We start from the raw sequence: 18,229 nt of genomic DNA on the forward strand, positions 1-18,229 counted from the left end.
ATATATATATATATATATATATATATATATATATATATATATATATATACACATACACACACATATGTACACACACAGGCAGTCCCAGGTTATCGGCAGCCTTGGTTACCGGCGATCCGTTTTTACAACGCTTGTCTAGCGACGACAATAACCAGATTTTCATTGTTGATAACTGGTTTTCGGCGCTGATCGCCTCTTATCGGCGGCGCTGATCACCAGTTATCGGCGCTGCTAACCAGGTATCAGTGCTATTATTGCTGATTTTCGTTAGCGCATTTTCGGTTGTCGTCACGCCGCCGAACGGAACCCCGCCAATAACTGGGGACTGCCTGTGTATGTATATATATATATATATATATATATATATATATATATATATATATATATATATATATATATAGATAGATAGATAGATAGATATAGATAGATAGATAGATAGATTGATAGACAGACAGACATGGTGGCTTGAAATAGGGACACCTGTGTGATGAATGTGAAACTAGAATGCCACCGTTACAGAACAGTATAATAAACAGTTATGATTAAATAAATGGAGTGGACAGATTAATGGCACATTCTATCCGTAGGTAATTAAGACTGCAAATAACTGTAGGACTTTTCCATGTAGGACTGGTCTCTTGAATTGAAAAAAGCAGAATATGCACTGATGCAAGACTCTGAACTCCTCTCTGCAATCAAGAGAATAATATACTGTATGGTCACTTGAATGTCAATTATGCACAACCTAACGAATTATTTTCTGTAAGGCTGAAGGCTTAAGGAGGAATTTTTATTCATGAGTCACTATTGAGGACTTTAACACACAACGCATAGATCACTGAAATTGACAGATGGAAAATATAAGACAAGGGACTTCATTGAAATAATCAAGAGAATTACAAAAAAAATAAGCTGGCCAGAACCCCTCTTACACCAACACGTACCTGTTGAATTAATTGAGGCCCTGTAGCACGAAGCACGGATGACTTCCAGTCTTAGGGAATTATTCTACTGCTGTAGGTGTGGAGTAATGTGCCTGGGTACTAAGGGGTCCTGTTTGCGAAGGTGGGAAGGACGCCTCTCAGCTCTGGACGAAAATGCGTCCATTCGCTCACTCACTCTGGGAGCCTCTGCCCATCTCTCCTTTTATCGGTTTTCCTTGACCTCATCCAGCCACTGTGGTTTTGGGCTAGTTTCTTCCAGTTTGTGCCAGTACGTATCTGAAAGGGATGAACTGGGGGGAGGAAATAGGTCGATAAACACAGGGAAATCACAAAAGGCAAGAATTTTATGGGATTGTCTAAGAGGGGGAACACAGTGGGAGCAATGAGGGATGGAATTTCCTGTCTGGCTGAAACGGCAGGACTACCGCTATTAACAGGGGCTGTATTCACTTTCATATTGGTGTATTTAGGCTGAATTAAGATTGATCGGCCCTAATAATAAATGTTACAGCTCCCCCTTTAAACGAACATTCCATGCCCTTTCGGATTGGAAGGCCTGTACAAGAGGGCTGCTGATACTGTATCTTAATTTATGACTTCCCCTCCTAAACCCTGGCCTTCGTAACTAGAAATAATTTACAGTAATGTAACTGCCATGGCCACTGTACACTCATTTCTGGAGGAGAGTTTGGCTCAAGGGCATGCTTAAATGTAGCATTCCTAACACTAAACTCAAGGTGTCTGTGTTTATTTAAATGTACTCTTTGTGGAATAAATTTCTTAAAATGGCTTAGCAATACTGTTGACTCCTAGTCACAAATTAACTACTGAATTTCACAAAGAAATAAGCCAACGCAGCAACATTAAAATGATACTAGCCAAATTGCAGGTGGCATTTTCAGTTACAAGGAAAATGTTAAGTTTACTGGAGCTTACGTCTAGGACGTGGTGTACAGTGACATGAATATTTTAACAAGCATGAATCAAAATTTTATTTAACTGAATGCAACAATCTGTAAATTGAGCTAGATACGTCCTCAGCTGTGTGGCTGGGGAACAGTCTCAGCTAATTACAAATAAATTTAATCAGTACAAATGGCTATGCCTTGGTTAGGCTACAGGCTAAGGAGACCATCTGGTTAGGCTACAGGCTAAGGAGACAGTCTAGGCATCCTTCTCTGGGCAAGGTGCCAGGAGTGCTCTAATAAGAGGAGGCACTGTTATATATGAGGCATGAGTGCCTTGAGAGCTCAGTGGCTCTGTTAACTACCTGGACCTTTTATGCCCTCCACTTCTCTTCTTCTTTGGATTTCTTCAAGCCTTAGACTGAGATGATCCTTGGGCCAGGTCTATGGATTTTGCTTCCACTGACAGAACAGGCAATGAATCTGCCTCAGCTGCTGTGACAACTGGGCCAGCAGTGGTGCCAACTAGTTCTGCTAGCTTTTGTGGCGTGGCGTCCATATTGGTGACCAGCTTAGATAGGACTCTCGAAGAGTTAGTCCACCAGAGTCTTGTCTTCTGGGGATTGCGATGAAGTAGAAGAGGTGGATGGAGGTGTGAGGTTTGCAGGTTACAAGGACCAACTCGGGCATGGGTTGCGAGGCCACCCCAGGGAATAAGCTTTTGCTGAGGTCAGGGAAATCCCAAGAGGGTAGAATCCTGCCTAAGGACAATAGACGGATTTCTCACCCTTCAGATGTGTTCAGCCAACAAGTGGATGAGTCTCCTTGGGACGTTGGCTTCCATCGAGCAGTTTGTCTCCTGGGGAGATCTCACATGAGAGTACTTCACTTTTATCTCAGAGACAACTGGGACAAAAAGAAACATCCGAACTCGTTCATTTTTCAGGTAACCTAAGACATCAAGAAGCAACTGCTTTGGTGGAGGTCCGAAGACAGGTTACTAGAAGGGAAGTCCCTCTTTCCTCAGAACCCCAACCTGAGCTTATATGCAGATGCGTCCGATTTAGGTTGGGGAGCTTTCCTGGGGGACAAGGAAGTCTCTGGGATGTGGTCACAAGAACAGAAGACCTGGCACATAAATGTGAGAGAACTGAAAGTAGTCAGTCTGGGATTGCAAGCTTTTGCATCATAGGTCCGAGACAAGATCGTTGCAGTACACTTGGACAATACGACCTCCATCCTATATCAGAAAGCAAAGGGAACTCATTCCTTCTCCCTTTGTGAGGTGGCAAGGGACCTTCTTCTCTGGGCTCATCAGAACCAAACAAGAATAGTAACAAGATTTGTACAAGGTAAAGGGAATGTTCTAGTGGACCAACTAAGTCGCGGCAACCAAATGATACCCAGAGAATGGACTTTGGATCCATTGGTCTGCCTAGACCTTTGGAAACCGTGGGGAAGGCTGACAATAGACCTATTCGTGGCCTCCAAAAATCACTGTCTTGGCTTTATTGTTCACCAGTACCGGATCCTTCAGCATGGGCAATGGATGCCATGCTTCTAGATTGGTCTGACAAGGATCCTAATAGCCCCTTTTTGGCCACTGGGGATTGGTTCCCGGCCCTGATAAGTCTATCTGACTTCCCAAGACTGCTGCCTCAAAAACACAAGCTTCTCAGAAAACCTCACCACAGGTGATTCTGTCGGGTTATATACGCTGGCTCTGACAGGATTCAGACTGTTAAGAAGCTGCTCAGAGCTAAAGGCTTTTTGAGAGCAGATTCAGAAGCTGTCTCAGAATATTGGTGACAGTCATCGCCCAGTGTCTACCAAAACAAGTGGGCTATTTTCTACACTTGGTGTAAAAGAAATCACATCTCTTCTTGTAAAACACCTGTGACAGATTGCAGATTTTTTTGTTGTTTCTGAGAACTTCTAGGGGCTTATCCTCTTCTACTATTAACCCTTTAACGCCGACTGGATGTATTTTACGTCGACAGAAGTTGTCTGTCGGGTGCTAAGTGGACGTAAAATACATCGACTACGAAAAGTTTTTTTAGATATTCGCGGAAAAATACTTATAGGCCTCGTTTGCAAAAAATTTTAAATCACGTGCCTTGAGGGATGCTGGGAGTTCACAGATCACGCTGTTGTTTTGTTTACAAGCGTGACCCAGCTGCGCGTGCGTGAATTTCTTTCTTATCCCAAAAGAAAGCATCAGCTAACTCTGCTGAAAATCTCAGAAATTCTTTAGTCACTTTGTTGTAATTTTTGCACCGTTTTCTATTAGCCTTTACATAAAGTTTTATATATGAAAATGTGAGCAATTTCATGTAGAATACAACAAAAAATAACTCATGGTTGTAGCTTTTATCAATTTTGACACATTTTCATATAAATCATGATGTGCCAAAATTTCAACCTTCGGTCAACTTTGACTCGACCGAAATGGTCGAAAAATGCAATTGTAAGCTAAAACTCTCACATTCTAGTAATATTCAATCAATTACCTTCATTTTGCAAGAAACGAGAAGTCTCTAGCACAATATTTCAATTTATGGTGAATTTTTGAAAAAAACTTTTTACTTACATCCGCTCTAACTCTGCTGAAAATCTCAGAATTTCTTTATTCACTTTGTTGTAATTTTTGCACCGTTTTCTATTAGCCATTTCATAAAGTTTTATATATGAAAATGTGTGCAATTTCATGTAGAATACAACAAAAAATAACTCATGGTTGTAGCTTTTATCAGTTTTGAAATATTTTCACATAAATCACGATGTGCCAAAATTTCAACCTTTGGTCAAATTTGACTCGACCAAAATGGTCGAAAAATGCAATTGTAAGCTAAAACTCTTACATTCTAGTAATATTCTATCATTTACCTTCATTTTGCAACAAATGAGAAGTCTCTAGCACAATATTTCAATTTATGGTGAATTTTTGAAAAAAAAATTTTCCTTACCTGTGCGCTCGCTAACTCTGCTGAAAATCTCAGAATTTCTTTAGTCACATTGTCGTAATTTTTGCACCGTTTTCTATTTGCCGTTTCATAAAGTTTTATATATGAAAATGTGCTCACTTTCATGTAGAATACAACAAAAAATAACTCATTGTTGTAGCTCATATCAGTTTTGAAATATTTTCATATAAATCACATCAACCTTCGGTCAACTTTGACTCGACTGAAATGGTAAAAAAATGCAATTGTAAGCTAAAACTCTTACATTCTAGTAATATTCTATCATTTACCTTCATTTTGCAACAAACGGGAAGTCTCTAGCACAATATTTCGATTTATGGTGAATTTTTGAAAAAACTTTTTCCTTACATCCGCTCGCACTAACTCTGCTGAAAATCTCAGAATTTCTTTAGTCACTTTGTCGTAATTTTGGCAACAAACGGGAAGTCTCTAGCACAATATTTCGATTTATGGTGAATTTTTGAAAAAAACTTTTTACGTCCGCTCGTTACGAATTCGTGCATCATTTTGTGATAATATTTTCTCTGTGTTGCTTTGATCGTTTTACAATTTATTATATACCAAAATCATCACAATTTAGTGTACAATACAACGGAAAAAAAATAACTCATTAGCTTTAACCGTTTTGCTCACAGCACGATTTGTATACAATTATATAAAAAAAAATTTTTTACGCTGTCATATATATTTCAATATTTATATATGATGATGATATTTTTTTTCATTTCTGATGGTTGCATACTAAACTTCGGGCAATGAGAAAAAAAGGAGCAAAAAATGAACTCTTAATCTTGAAAACTAAGCGTGCTGTGATTTTTTGAAAAAAGCTTTCTTTCCACTTTGGCGCTAACTCTCAAACCCGGCTGGCATACGGCAGACACTTTTGTAAATAGAGGCTCACCGTTTAAGGGTTAAGGGTCACAGAGCCATGTTGAGCTCAGTATTCAGACATAGGGACCTGAATCTTTCTTCAAATCAGGACTTATCTGGTCTTATTAAATCGTTCAATACTTTGAAGTGAAAGGATATAGAACAAGTGTTTTGGAACCTGGACATGGTACTTAAATGGCTTTCTGGTCCACCTTTCAAACCTCTTGGCTCTGCTTCAGTAAAGGATGTAACCAAGGAGACCCTTTTCCTGGTAGTCTTAGCTACAGCCAAGAGAGTAAGTGAGATTTAGGCTCTTGATAAAAGAATCGGTTTCTCTAATGGAGATGCGATATGTTCCTACACACTTGGTTTTCTCACAAAGAACGAGAATCCAGCGAAACCTTGGCCCTATTCTTTTTGCATTAAGAACCTAATACAGAGTAGGTTCAGATGATGAGGAGAGATTCCTTTGTTCAGTAAGGGCACTCAAACTCTACCTCCATAAGACTGACAGTATAAGAAGTCCTTCCAATAACTTGAGGTGTTTAGTGAAGAACCCCTCGAGACCTCTCTCAAAGAATGACCTCTCTTTTTTCCTAGAAGATCTCATTCGTAAGGCACATTCCCAAGTAGGAGGAGAGCTTCTTCCCATTTTGAAAGTGAGAGCTCACGAGAGTAGGGCTGTGGCGAGGTCTTTAGCATTCAAGTATTATCTCTCTCTCTCTCTTGCATTCTCCAAACCGCAGACTGGAAATGTAAGCCAGTATTTACGTCACACTATTTACATGATGTTGAAACAGTTTTTAATAATTGCAGTACCTTGGGTCCTTTATCGTTGGCTGGCATGGTGTTGGGGAAGGAAGTATAGGATGCATTCCTTCCATCCTTACTCTTCGCTTTGGAAACTAGTGTTGAGTCTTAGGGGAGTCTGGGGGTACTCTGTACTGGGATGCCCACCAGGTCTTTTAATGGTTGGGTAGTAGCTTTATATATGTAACTTGCCAAGTAATTACATTGCTTATAGTTTCACTCACCGGCAGCTTAAAAATGTTGAAATTCATGATAGCACTAGTTTTGGTGTAGGTGACTAGTCCCCGCCCACTTTTGGGGTACAAGAGGAGTGACTTCAACAGCACGATTCATTTGTTTTTCTGCCGGTTCCGATAGTGGTTCAGGTGTGAGCAGTCATCTTAAATTTTGGCTTTCATTGCTTTTCCTTTTTAGATTCTTCTTTGGGTGAAGTACAGGAAATATCTATATTATGTGTTTCTCAACAAGAGTGTACAGTTTTGGGGTGTATGCTTCAGCCTTTCGACTGCTCCGTAAGTGTTCACCCGAGTCCTTGCTCTGCCATCCAAGAGGCTTCATCTGATGGGGATAAACATCTCGCTCTTCTTGGACTTGAATAATTGGCTCCTTTGATTGCCGTCAAAGGAGAGGTGCATGGAGGACCTTCGGAAGACCCTTCGTTTATCAGAAGAGTTGGGTCTGCTAATCAACCTTCAGAAGTCCCACCTGGTTCCATCACAGACAATTCTCTATTTGGGGATGATGATAAACTCAGAGTTTTCAGGTTTTTCCGTCACCCAAAAGAGTTCAGTCATGCCTGAAGAAATTTGACGAGTTCCTTACCTGCCAAACCTGTTTGGTGAGCCAATGGATGAGCCTTCTAGGTACCTTAGCCTCCATGGAGTAGTTTGTTTCCTTAGGAAGGCTACATATGAGAACTCTTCTGTTTTATCTGCAGGCCAGCTGGGACAGGAAAGCTCATCCAGACACGTTTGTCTTCTTGATGCCTCAAGAAATCAAGGAGTATCTCCTATGGTGGAATTCAGGAGGCAGGTTTTCAGAAGGGAAGTCCGTTCTTCCTTTGAACCCCAACCTAGGCTTCTATGCAGACGCATTGGATCTGAGTTGGGGAGCATTTCTAAGCACCCAATAAGTGTCAGGAACTTGGTCCCCGGGAAAAGATTCACTGGCACATCAACCTCAAGGAGCTGACGGCAATTCGGCTGGGCCTTCAGCATTTTGCTTCAATAGTCCGCAGTCAAGTAGTGACCATATACTCAGATAATACTACAACCCTGACGTATATAAAGAAGCAAGGGGGGACTCATTTGTTCTCCCTTTGTGAAGTAGCGAGAACCCTCCTTTTATGGGCAGATCATAACCGGACCAAGTTGGTGATGCGGTTCATACAGGGCAAGCTCAGTGTCCTTGCGGACAGGTTGAGCTGTCACAGTCAGGTGCTCCCCACAGAGTGGACTCTTCATCCACAGGTGTGCAAGGATCTGTGGAAGATGAGGGGGAGACCTCTTATAGATCTGTTTGCGATGTCCAAGAATCATTGTCTACCAGTCTTTTGATTTCCAGTACCAGACCCTCTAGCAAGGGCGACGGACGCCATGCTACAAGACTGGTCGAACAAGGATCTCTACGCCTTCCCGCCATTCTGTATGATACGAGAAGTCCTCAACAAGTTCCACAACCACATGAACGTCACAATGACTCTAGTAGCCCTTTTCTGGCTGTGACAGGAATGGTTCCCTGATCTCCTCAAGCTGCTGATGGACTTCCCGAGGTTGTTACCAGAGTGACCAAGCCTGCTTAGACAACCCCACTTCAGGAGGTTCCACCAAAGATTGTCCACTCTGGCCATGACAGGGTTCAGACTGTCAGGAAACTGCTCAGACAGAAGGGTTTTCAAGAGCAACCTCAGAGGCTATTGCCAAGTGTAGATGCTTCTCTTCCAACAAAGTCTATCAAGCCAAGTGGACAATCTTCAGAGCCCAGTGTAGGAGACATGACACCTTATCTTCTAAGACATCTGTAGCAGACATTGCTGAATTTCTCCTGTACTTGAGGACATCTAGGGCCCTGTCCTCCTCTACGATCAGAGGATACAGGGCTATGCTAAGTTCAGTGTTTCGGCACAGATGTATGGATATCTCTGCTAATCAAGATTCAAGACCTGTCCAATCTCATAAAATCCTTCGATACCTCGAAATCCAAGGGGCAAGAGGCTGTCTCTTGGAATCTGAACATAGTTTTGAAGTGGCTCTTCGGACCCTGCTTTGAGCCCCTTTGTTCTGCTTCATTACAAGATCTTACCAAGAAGACCCTCTTTCTTGTGATGTTAGCAACTGCCAAAAGGGTAAGTGAAGTGTGTGCTCTTGACAAAAGTGGGATTTTCCCAAGGTGGTGCCGTATGTTCCTTCACCCTGGGCTTTTTAGCAAAGAATGAAGACCCAACCGAGCCCTGGCCTCGTTCCTTCACTATTAAAAGCCTGATGGAAATACTAGGCCCAGATGAGGAGGAGAGAGTTCTGTGCCCAGTGAGAGCACTGAGGTGGTACTAGCACAGAACAGAAAATATTTAAGATCCTACGAGTAATTTGTGGTGCTCGGTTAGGAATCCGTCTTGTGCCCAGTCAAAGGACGGCTTGTCTTTCTTTTTGAAGGATCTGATCTCTGAGGCCCATTCTCAGGTTGGAGAAGAGGCTTTAATGTCTGTCAAAGCTAAAGCTCACGAGATCAGAGCTGTCTCCACGTCTTTAGCCTTCAAGCACAACCTGTCTCTATCATCAATTCTTCAGGCGACTTACTGGAGGTGTAAGTCTATTGTCATGATAATGGAAACTACTTTTGAAAATTGTACAGGCAGTCCCCGGTTAACAGCGGGCTCAGTTAACCGCGATCCGGTTTTATGGTGCTTGTCTAGTGACGAAAATCTGCAATTTTCGGCACCCAAAATTGCTGATTTCTGCTTATCGGCGCCGATAATTGGGTATTGGCGCCAATACATACCTAACAGAGGTGCCGATAACCAAAAATCGGCGCTTTTCGGTGCCGATAAGCCCCGAAAATCGCCAATTTTTGGTTAGCGGCGAATTCCGGTTATCATCACACACTCAGAAACGGAACCCCGCCAATAACCGGGGACTGCCTGTAGTACTTTATGGCCGTTATCCGTGGCTGGCATGGTGCTGGTTGAGGAAGTGTAGGAAGCCTTTCTTCCTTCCTTTTTTCTCTTCGCTTTGAACTTGGGTGTTGAGTCACAAGGGGAGCCTGGGGGTACTGTGTACCTGGAGACCCACCAATCTTAGCTTTAATGGGTGGGTGGTGTTTTATATTATGTGGTGTAGGTGATGCTCATGTTCATTGATTCTGGTCATTTGGTTGGTCAGTATGTGCCCAGGGCAGGCCCAACTGGCTTCTTGAATACTTTGTTAGTCACCGGATTCATCCCTTGCTACGATGTACCCACTGATGTACAGGTGTGTCTGGCCAACTTGCCATACCGTACATGGTTAAGATGAGCACCGACCAGAGGTAGTATTTATCTGCAGCAGCTCTCTTACTAGGTAAGGAACAACAAGCATTGTACCAGTGCTAATTTTGCTGTCCTCTAACTCATTATCATCCATAATATTTTGGGGTAGTTAAACCGAATATATCCCACCTCCATGTCAATTTGGGATTCAGCAGTGTAATTACTTGGCAAGTTACGTATATAAAAATGATATTTTTATGATACAATAAAGTTTTGTATATATTTACCAAGTAATTATGAATCAAGCCCTCCTCCCCTCATATGGAAAGAGAAGCAAAAAATAACTGAATCACGCTGTTGAAGTTGCTCCTCTCGTACCCTGAAACTGGGTGGGACTAGTCACCTACACCGACACTGCGCTACCATAAATTTCAAAATTTTTAAGCCGCGGGCAAGTGAAACCATAAGCAATGTAATTGCTTGGTAAGTACCATATATACAAAACTTTATTTTATCATAAAAAATTTAATTTTTTAATTTTTTGGTGTAGGTAACAGCATTGTTATCTGGTTATTGTGTGTCGGTACTGTGCCCAGGGCAGAGGCACCCTTTTTACTTGCTAGCGTTCAGAGAAGTCCTTCGCTGCAAGGTCCCCACTTATATAGCAGGTGACACTTGGCTATACCGCCACACCTCTACAGGCTAAGGTGAGCGCCACCACAGGCATTATCTTCCTGCAGCAGCTCTCTTACCAGATAAGGAAACAACAAGCAACCTTTTCTATTCTCAACTCATTACTTTTATGAATGCTTGGGGATAGAATAAGTCCATGAATCCCACTTCCTATCAGTGTGGGAATCAGCTATGTAGTTACTTGGTAAGTTACTTATATAAAAATGGCATTTTTATGATAAAGTTTTATACAGTATAATTGCAGAGTGGGAGCCCTCCCTCCTTTCCCTCACATGGACATTATGGCATGAACAAATTGAGCCTCTCTGCTGTGCTGTTCCTCTCCTTCCTGGAAAGTGGGCGGGGTTAGTTACTTACACCAAAAACAAAACAAAAGATTCGCTACCGCGAATTTTCAGATTTTAGCTGCCGGTTGCTAGAAATTGATAGCTATGTAATTACTTGGTAAGTAAGTAGGTCCCTGACTTATGGCGGGGGATCCGTTCCAGCACCGTGTTGTAAGTTGATTTCTGCCGCAAGTCGTGTTTCGCCTTTTAACGGCGATTATGGCGCCGTATCTTGATGTTCCATCAAGTTACATTGCCGTAAATGCCATTAACTTAATGCCTCTTCTTGCCATTAGCGCTATCAACGGTGCTTATGGCGCCATAACTTGATGCAGCATCAAGTTACGGACTCTAAAACGCCATTAACAGTGCTGAAAAAGCGCCATAAGATTAAATCTGTTGTAAATCGGTGTCGCCGTAAGTCGGTGACGCACTTACATATAAACTTTATTTTATTATAAAAATGTCATTTTCACTTTCACATTTTAACTTGTTCACAAAGCGAAAGGACAATAGTTGCAGAACTTATATATTTAACTCTTAACTTTTTTTCAGTCTCATGAATGGAGTGAAGGTTGGAGTGGTGACATCACTGACACTGAAGGAGTATGTCAAGGTAGCGGCAACTTCCCTTCAAGTATGACCCCAACCATCACCTCCACCCCCACCACACTTCCCTCACCACAACCACCACCACCCACACCTCACACTCCCACGTCACCTGACCCACCTAATACACCTGCAACTCCCCAGCTGCCCAGGGAAACTCTGCAGAACTCTTGGGGAAGTTTGTCTGGCAAGGACCCAAGGAAAGATTCAGGAATACGGAGCAGGAGATCAAGCATACAGGCTCAGGTATAGATTTTATTCTCTCTCTCTCTCTCTCTCTCTCTCTCTCTCTCTCTCTCTCTCTCTCTCTCTCTCTCTCTCTCTCTCTCTCTCTCTCTCTCTCTCTCTTTCATGTATATTATTGTGAAGACCTTCATAAGCAGTTGAGTCCAGTATGAATGCAGTGTATATACAGAAATTTTCTGAGTATATGCCTCGGAAATGGTCAGCACATGGATTCACATGCGAGTAGTGCAGTAGAAATGAAATAATTTCTAGGCTGAGGTTGATAAATAGTATAGAACTGTGTTGGTAATGAACAACTGAATCTGTGGTGGTAACTAATTTTCTTATTCATTGATTTTTCATTAATTTTTCTGCAACTTGATTAAAGTACAGGCAGTCCCTGGTTTACGACGGTGGCTCCGTTCGTACACCGCGTCGTAAGCCGAAAATCGTCGTAAACTGGAAGGACAGCATACAATGCCAGAAAAATGTATAAAAATTTTAAACCAAAGTTATGAAAGCCTTACTTTTAATCCTTTTGGGTATACTGCATGTTGTTTCTTGATGTTTTACCTACATTCTGATGTGGTGTGCATCCAAAAACTGGTGGGTCTGGAATGTAAAAATTTACAATTTAGTACAAAGTACACAGTGGTGCACTGTACAGTAGTAATTGTAAAGTCCTGTATGCAATAAAGTATAGAGTACTGTACATATACTGTACAAGAGTAAGATACATTTTATTACTGTATACAGTAATACAGGTCTACAGTACTGTAATTTATACCAAAGAATGTGTAAAAGATAAAAAAAAGTGAATTCCTTACTTTTATTTTTAAAACCCTGTGTTGCTTAACCCTGGAAAAATGTTGGTGTGGCCACATGATTCAGGGGACTCTGGAATGTAAAAATTTACTATTAGTGAACATATACAGTAGTCCTGTATGCAATAAAGTATAAATATAGTATTTTACAGTAAAATAATGAAATGTATAAAAATTAAAAAGTTAGGAATTCCTTACCTAATTTGAGTGATTTGTCAAAGCTGTTACAGCCGCAGGCTAGGTTGTGGGAGATGGAGATGAGATGTGCATGTGTAGGGAGCCTGTAATGATAAGGATAAAATTGCTACAGAGTATGTGTACAGTACATTACCCTGTTCTGATCAGTTCAGGTATTTCACAAACCTATGTTGGATAGTACAGAAAGACCCTATAAAAATAACAAATGAATTCCTTACCTAGTTTCAGTGATTTTTAGATGTAGGCTAGGATGAGGGAGCTCTAGTAAAGGTGCTGGGCAGTCTGGAATGATATTAGAATAAAGCTGTACAGTAAATTACTTTATATTTTATCAAATGTAGTGTACATATAACAGTTTATAACATTAAAAACAGTAGGCTACATGAGAAGGGTATGTACAATTACAGTAGAGGTCAGGTTAAAGGTGCTTGTCAGTCTGGAATGATAATGTACATGATAGAGATTAGAATAAAGTACTTCTGTACAGTATAAATATTTTAGTATTTTATAAAATGTATAACAATTTATAAATAAAAAGTGTTCTTACTAAATTCTAGTGGTTGGCTTGCATACTGGGGTGGGCATAAGGTACAGGAGATGAGAACAGGTGGGCTATGGTGTGGAAGCTCCAGGTGCTTGGGAGTCTGGATTGAAAAAGATAAAAATGATATGTACAGTACTAAAGTGAGTAATAAGTGCTGTACACAGTAGTATTTATTTTAAGTATAACACAATGGAAAACATTGTAATACAAATTTTTAAAAAGTTAAGAATTCCTTACCTGGTGGACATGAAATGGGTGCGGGTGCTACTACTGGTGCAGGTGAATTTGGGTTTGAGCAGGGGACACCTGTCATTTTTGGAATGATAATAGATAAAAATGACTGTACAGTACTGTAGTACAGGGGTATGTATGCAATAAGCTCTACAATTTTATAAAGTGATTTGAAAGAAAAAATCAGTTATGAAATCTTTACCTTGGTGGAGCTGGAGAGGAGACAGGTTCAGCTGAATTGGACTGGAAGGAGGCTATAACATGTGGATCTGGAGTGATAATGCTATAAAATTATGTAAAGTTACAGTACATGCTAAAGCAGTACTGTACAGGTGGGTGTAGTGCAGTACACTTTTTGTAATATTTATAACAATATAAAACAAACACAAAAATTAAGAATTCCTTACCTGATGAAGTTGGAAATGCTGCTGGAGAGAGTACAGGTTCAGGTTCAGGCTCAGGTTCAGGTTCAGGTTCTGGAGAATCTGGATTGGTCATCACATCTGCAATGATACAAATGATAAAAATTATTGGGTTATGCTGTGTATGTACAGTAAATATAAATTGCAGGACAGTACGCCAACAGTTTTATAAAATGTACAATTTATAACATTCTTTATTAAAGCGAGAAACAAAATAAATAAAGTTGAGAATTCCTTACCTAGACTAGGAGTGGCAGGTGGTGCTGGAGACATCTTGAAGAAAGTATCTAGCCTAGACTGCCCACTTTTCTTCATCTGCTTCTCCTTCAACGTCTCCTCGTAGAAAGTTACACAATCCATGATCCCTCTTCGAACCTTCTCATACCTTGCAGTGTTAGGGTCCTCAGCCTCAAAAGATGCCAAAGCTCTTTCCAGATGAGCAAAACCCTCTGACAAGCCCTTGGCAGTTAATGCTCTGAGCTTTGGGTCTGAGGTCTTTTCCTCCTCCTCCTCGATCATCTGCTTCTCCAGCTGAATGAGGTCCTCCGATGACAATTCCTCTCCATGGGATGCCAGCAGCTCGGTGACATCCTCAGCTTCCAAGTCCAATTTTAGCCTCTTGCTTATCTCAACAATTTTCCTTGTCACAGTCTCTACATCTTCTGCCTGCTCAAACCCCTGAAAACTGTTCACAAATTGCAGACACAGTTTCTTCCATGCCCCATTCAAAGTCATCACCTTTACTTCATCCCAAGCATGTGCAATATTCTTCACAGCATCTGCAATGTTGTAGCCCTTCCAAAATTGCTTCAGAGTTGACTCCTTGTTACCTTCAACAGCCCTTAAAGCAGAGTGTATGCCTTAAAGTTAGCAATGACTCCCTGGTCCATTGGCTGTATGAGTGATGTAGTATTTGGTGGTAGACACACCATCTGCACATTAGGGTGCATGCTACTTAGATTCGCAGGGTGACCAGGGTCATTGTCTAAAACAAGCAGGACCTTAAAAGGCAGACCCTTCGAGGCACAATACCTTTCCATTGCTGGCACAAAGTGGTCATTAAACCAGTCCTCGAAGACCATCAAGGTAACCCAAGCTTTCTTGTTGGACTTCCAAATGACGGAGAGTTGACTCTTGAAAATGCCCTTAAAAGCCCTGGGATTTTCTGCCAAGTACACTAGTAAGGGCTTAAGCTTCAAATCACCACTAGCATTGGCCCCAAAGAGTAAAGTCAGTCTCTCATTACCAACTTTATGGCCTGGTGCTGACTTCTCCTCATTGGAAAGGTATGTGCGGTTTGGCATTCTTTTCCAAAATAACCCTGTCTTATCTACATTAAATACCTGGTCAGCAGTGTCACCACCTTCCCTGATTATTTCAGCCAAACCACTAGGAAAACTTTCTACTGCTACACTATCAGCACTAGCAGCTTCACCTTGTAACTTCACATTGTGCAAATTTGCACGAGCCTTGAAGATGTTAAACCAACCTCTACTGGCAGGAAATTCTTCACTAGCTCTGCCTTCCCCATTCTTCTTCAATACTGCCACATGTGCAGCTCCCTAGCCTTTTCTTAAATCACACTTAGGCTCACTGGAACACGTTGTTGTTTCTGGTCTTCCAGCCAGATCAACAATAATTTCTCCATCTCCACCACATTCTGACTTCGTTGCTTCACGCTAATTACTGTCGCCTTCATTGGTGCACGTCTTGAACATGCTTCAGATTACACTGCTTGTCCTTCACTATGGTCACAACCGTCATCCTACTGAGGCCCTAGGCACGATCTATCTCAGTGTTACTCTCTCCCTTCTCCGAACGTTCAATTATGTCGTACTTAACTTCCATGGTGATGCTCTTCCTCTTCCTTGATGCACTAGCAGCAGATGAAGTACTCTGCCGTTTTGGAGCCATAGTAGAGGTACAGTAATGAAAACTGCAGCAATGAAAAGCAACAATGTAGTGCAGAGAACCTAGCGTAGCGGAGGCAAACGTGCGAGTGACTGATTGTTTGGTACAGTATTGTTACGAGTGCCTGTGTGCTCGACACAGGAGGGTCACTGTCCGGTCAACTACCAATGTAGTTAAATACAGAGCACAGCTGTTATCAGAAAACTAGTTCCGCTTACAACGCGGTGTAAAAATCATTGAAAAAACTTTGAAATCTTGGAATGTGTTTTATATTGTAACCAGAAACTGATTTTCGGTAAATACTGTTAAACCAGAAACAGATTTGTTTATAAATATATGTATTTGAAAAATGCCGTAAACGTTGAACTTCATAAGCAGGGCGCGTTGTAAACTCGGAACAAGCATCGTAAACTGGACTGGATTTTTTGATGAATATATCTGAAAAACCGTCATAAACTTGGAACGTCGTAATCTGGAATCGTCTTAACCCAGGGACTGCCTGTACATGCAAGTGAAATTCTTCACATAGTGTAATTAAGTCAATTACTGTATAGTTGTTCATTTTTTTCTTTATTGGTGTTGTTGTAGCTACAAAAGAAGACGTGAAATATAGTACACAAAGTATTATAGAGGTTAAGGCACTTCAGAAACTGCTGTAGTATTTGAATGGCTGGCACTCGTAACAGTCCATATTTCTTCAGGGCAGCATCATTTATCTCGCACTAAGCCAGCTTTGAATACAATATTTTGTAGCTTTTCCCTTAGAAGCTTTCATCTATAGTGTGACTTGCATGGCACACTGTGGGTAGTACTAGTTCTTTCAAGCATCCCCTCATCTACATCTTGTATCCTACTTGGCTGTCTCAGATTCATCTTTGATGTAAGAACAAATCAGTTTATTGGTCTCTTTAAATTAGTGTATAACTTGCCAACACTATTGTTACTCTATTTATAATTACTGTATGGATAAGGATCCACGTCAAGTCTACAAAAAACATTGTCTTTCTCTCCTGTGGATGATGTATGGATGTTGCTTGTAATATTGATTTCCTTTGGTTCCCTCTTATTATTATGGGGTTTGTCTGTTTCATTTGAGATCCAGTTGTACATTGTTTGATAAACTTTAAATTTGTACAACTTGGTTTTCCTTTGTTCTCATTTAGACTGTTCTTTCCCACAAAAAGTGCAGGTCCTTGCATCTGTCTTTATATTTCTTTTGTTTTGCTAAATTTGAGAAAAGTTTCTATGAATACATTAACTTTTGTGCAGCATACCAGTTATAACCAGTGGTCCCTGTTTTTAGAACATCCAAACTGAATTAACTTCAGATCAGTAGTAGTGGAGGGGATTGAAGAAGGTTCTGTCTCGAGTTACTTGATTGGGAACTATATGTTGCATTCTTACTTAGTGTAAATGCAAGAAGGCACAAGGAAGTTGTGGTACTATTCTCCTTGATATGTATAAGTCTGCTCATCTCATGTTTGTTCCTGGCAGTTTGTAATAAGGGGCTGCTTGAAATATCACGTGATACTTGAGTGTAAGTGTTGTGTTTGCTCTCATTTTTCTCATTTCTTGAATTTTAAATCAAACTACTGTACTGTACAAGGTTCCATTGATAGAGCAGTTAAAGACATCAATCTCTGTTATGTATTATCAGATTGTGTTCAAGAGCAGTTCTTTGTACTGACATTTCATACTTCTAATGGTATCTGATTGTTTTTTTTTATTTTTATAGCCCGTTTAATTAAATTTTGATGACATTTCAGCCAGTATGTAAACTAGCATTCATGTAGCCATGTCATTAACCCCCATTTGCCAATATTTTCTTGTCTGCTATGCATTGTATGTCATTGGGAGTGCAAAAAATATTTTTTAGCTTACCTTTACTCTAGGTCGCCTTGCATCCATTAACTTTTCAGCAGTTTTCTTTTCAACTTTCTCCTTAGGTAATCCAGTTTGGAGTCGCTTAAACTCCAAATACTGCCTCACATTTACTGTCCCTCATTAAAAAAGTAATCCTTTTGGGTCATCCATCAGAAAGTTTTTCAAGTCTGAGGCTTACAGGTTGGGTTAAACCTTTTTACTGTGCAGTTATTATTGTAATAGTCATTATACTACAATCATACATCACATCAGGATTGAACCCAGGTCTCTCAAATGAAAGGCAAGGGCACTACCAAGTGAATCACACAAGTCATTAAAGAAGTTGGAATTTAATTACTTCTGTACCTTAGGTTTTCCTAGTTTAGGCTGCTGCCTAACATACCAGC

General features: G+C 40.8%; 1 protein-coding gene across 4 annotated transcripts in view; it reads left to right on the forward strand.

Moving 5' to 3' along the window:
* Ac13E (Adenylyl cyclase 13E) overlaps positions 1 to 18,229 on the forward strand; it is a 277,289-nt gene that overhangs the window by 222,736 nt on the left and 36,324 nt on the right. For 3 of the 4 annotated variants that reach the window (XM_067096065.1, XM_067096066.1, XM_067096067.1), the window contains one exon: positions 11,551 to 11,850. The exons of the other annotated variant lie outside the window; for it this stretch is intronic. In XM_067096065.1, the coding sequence (XP_066952166.1) occupies positions 11,551 to 11,850 (300 nt within the window). The remainder of the gene's footprint in view (positions 1 to 11,550; positions 11,851 to 18,229) is intronic. 4 annotated transcript variants of the gene reach the window in all.

Source organism: Macrobrachium rosenbergii, chromosome 52 (assembly GCF_040412425.1).
Source record: "Macrobrachium rosenbergii isolate ZJJX-2024 chromosome 52, ASM4041242v1, whole genome shotgun sequence".
Lineage (NCBI taxonomy): Eukaryota > Metazoa > Arthropoda > Malacostraca > Decapoda > Palaemonidae > Macrobrachium > Macrobrachium rosenbergii.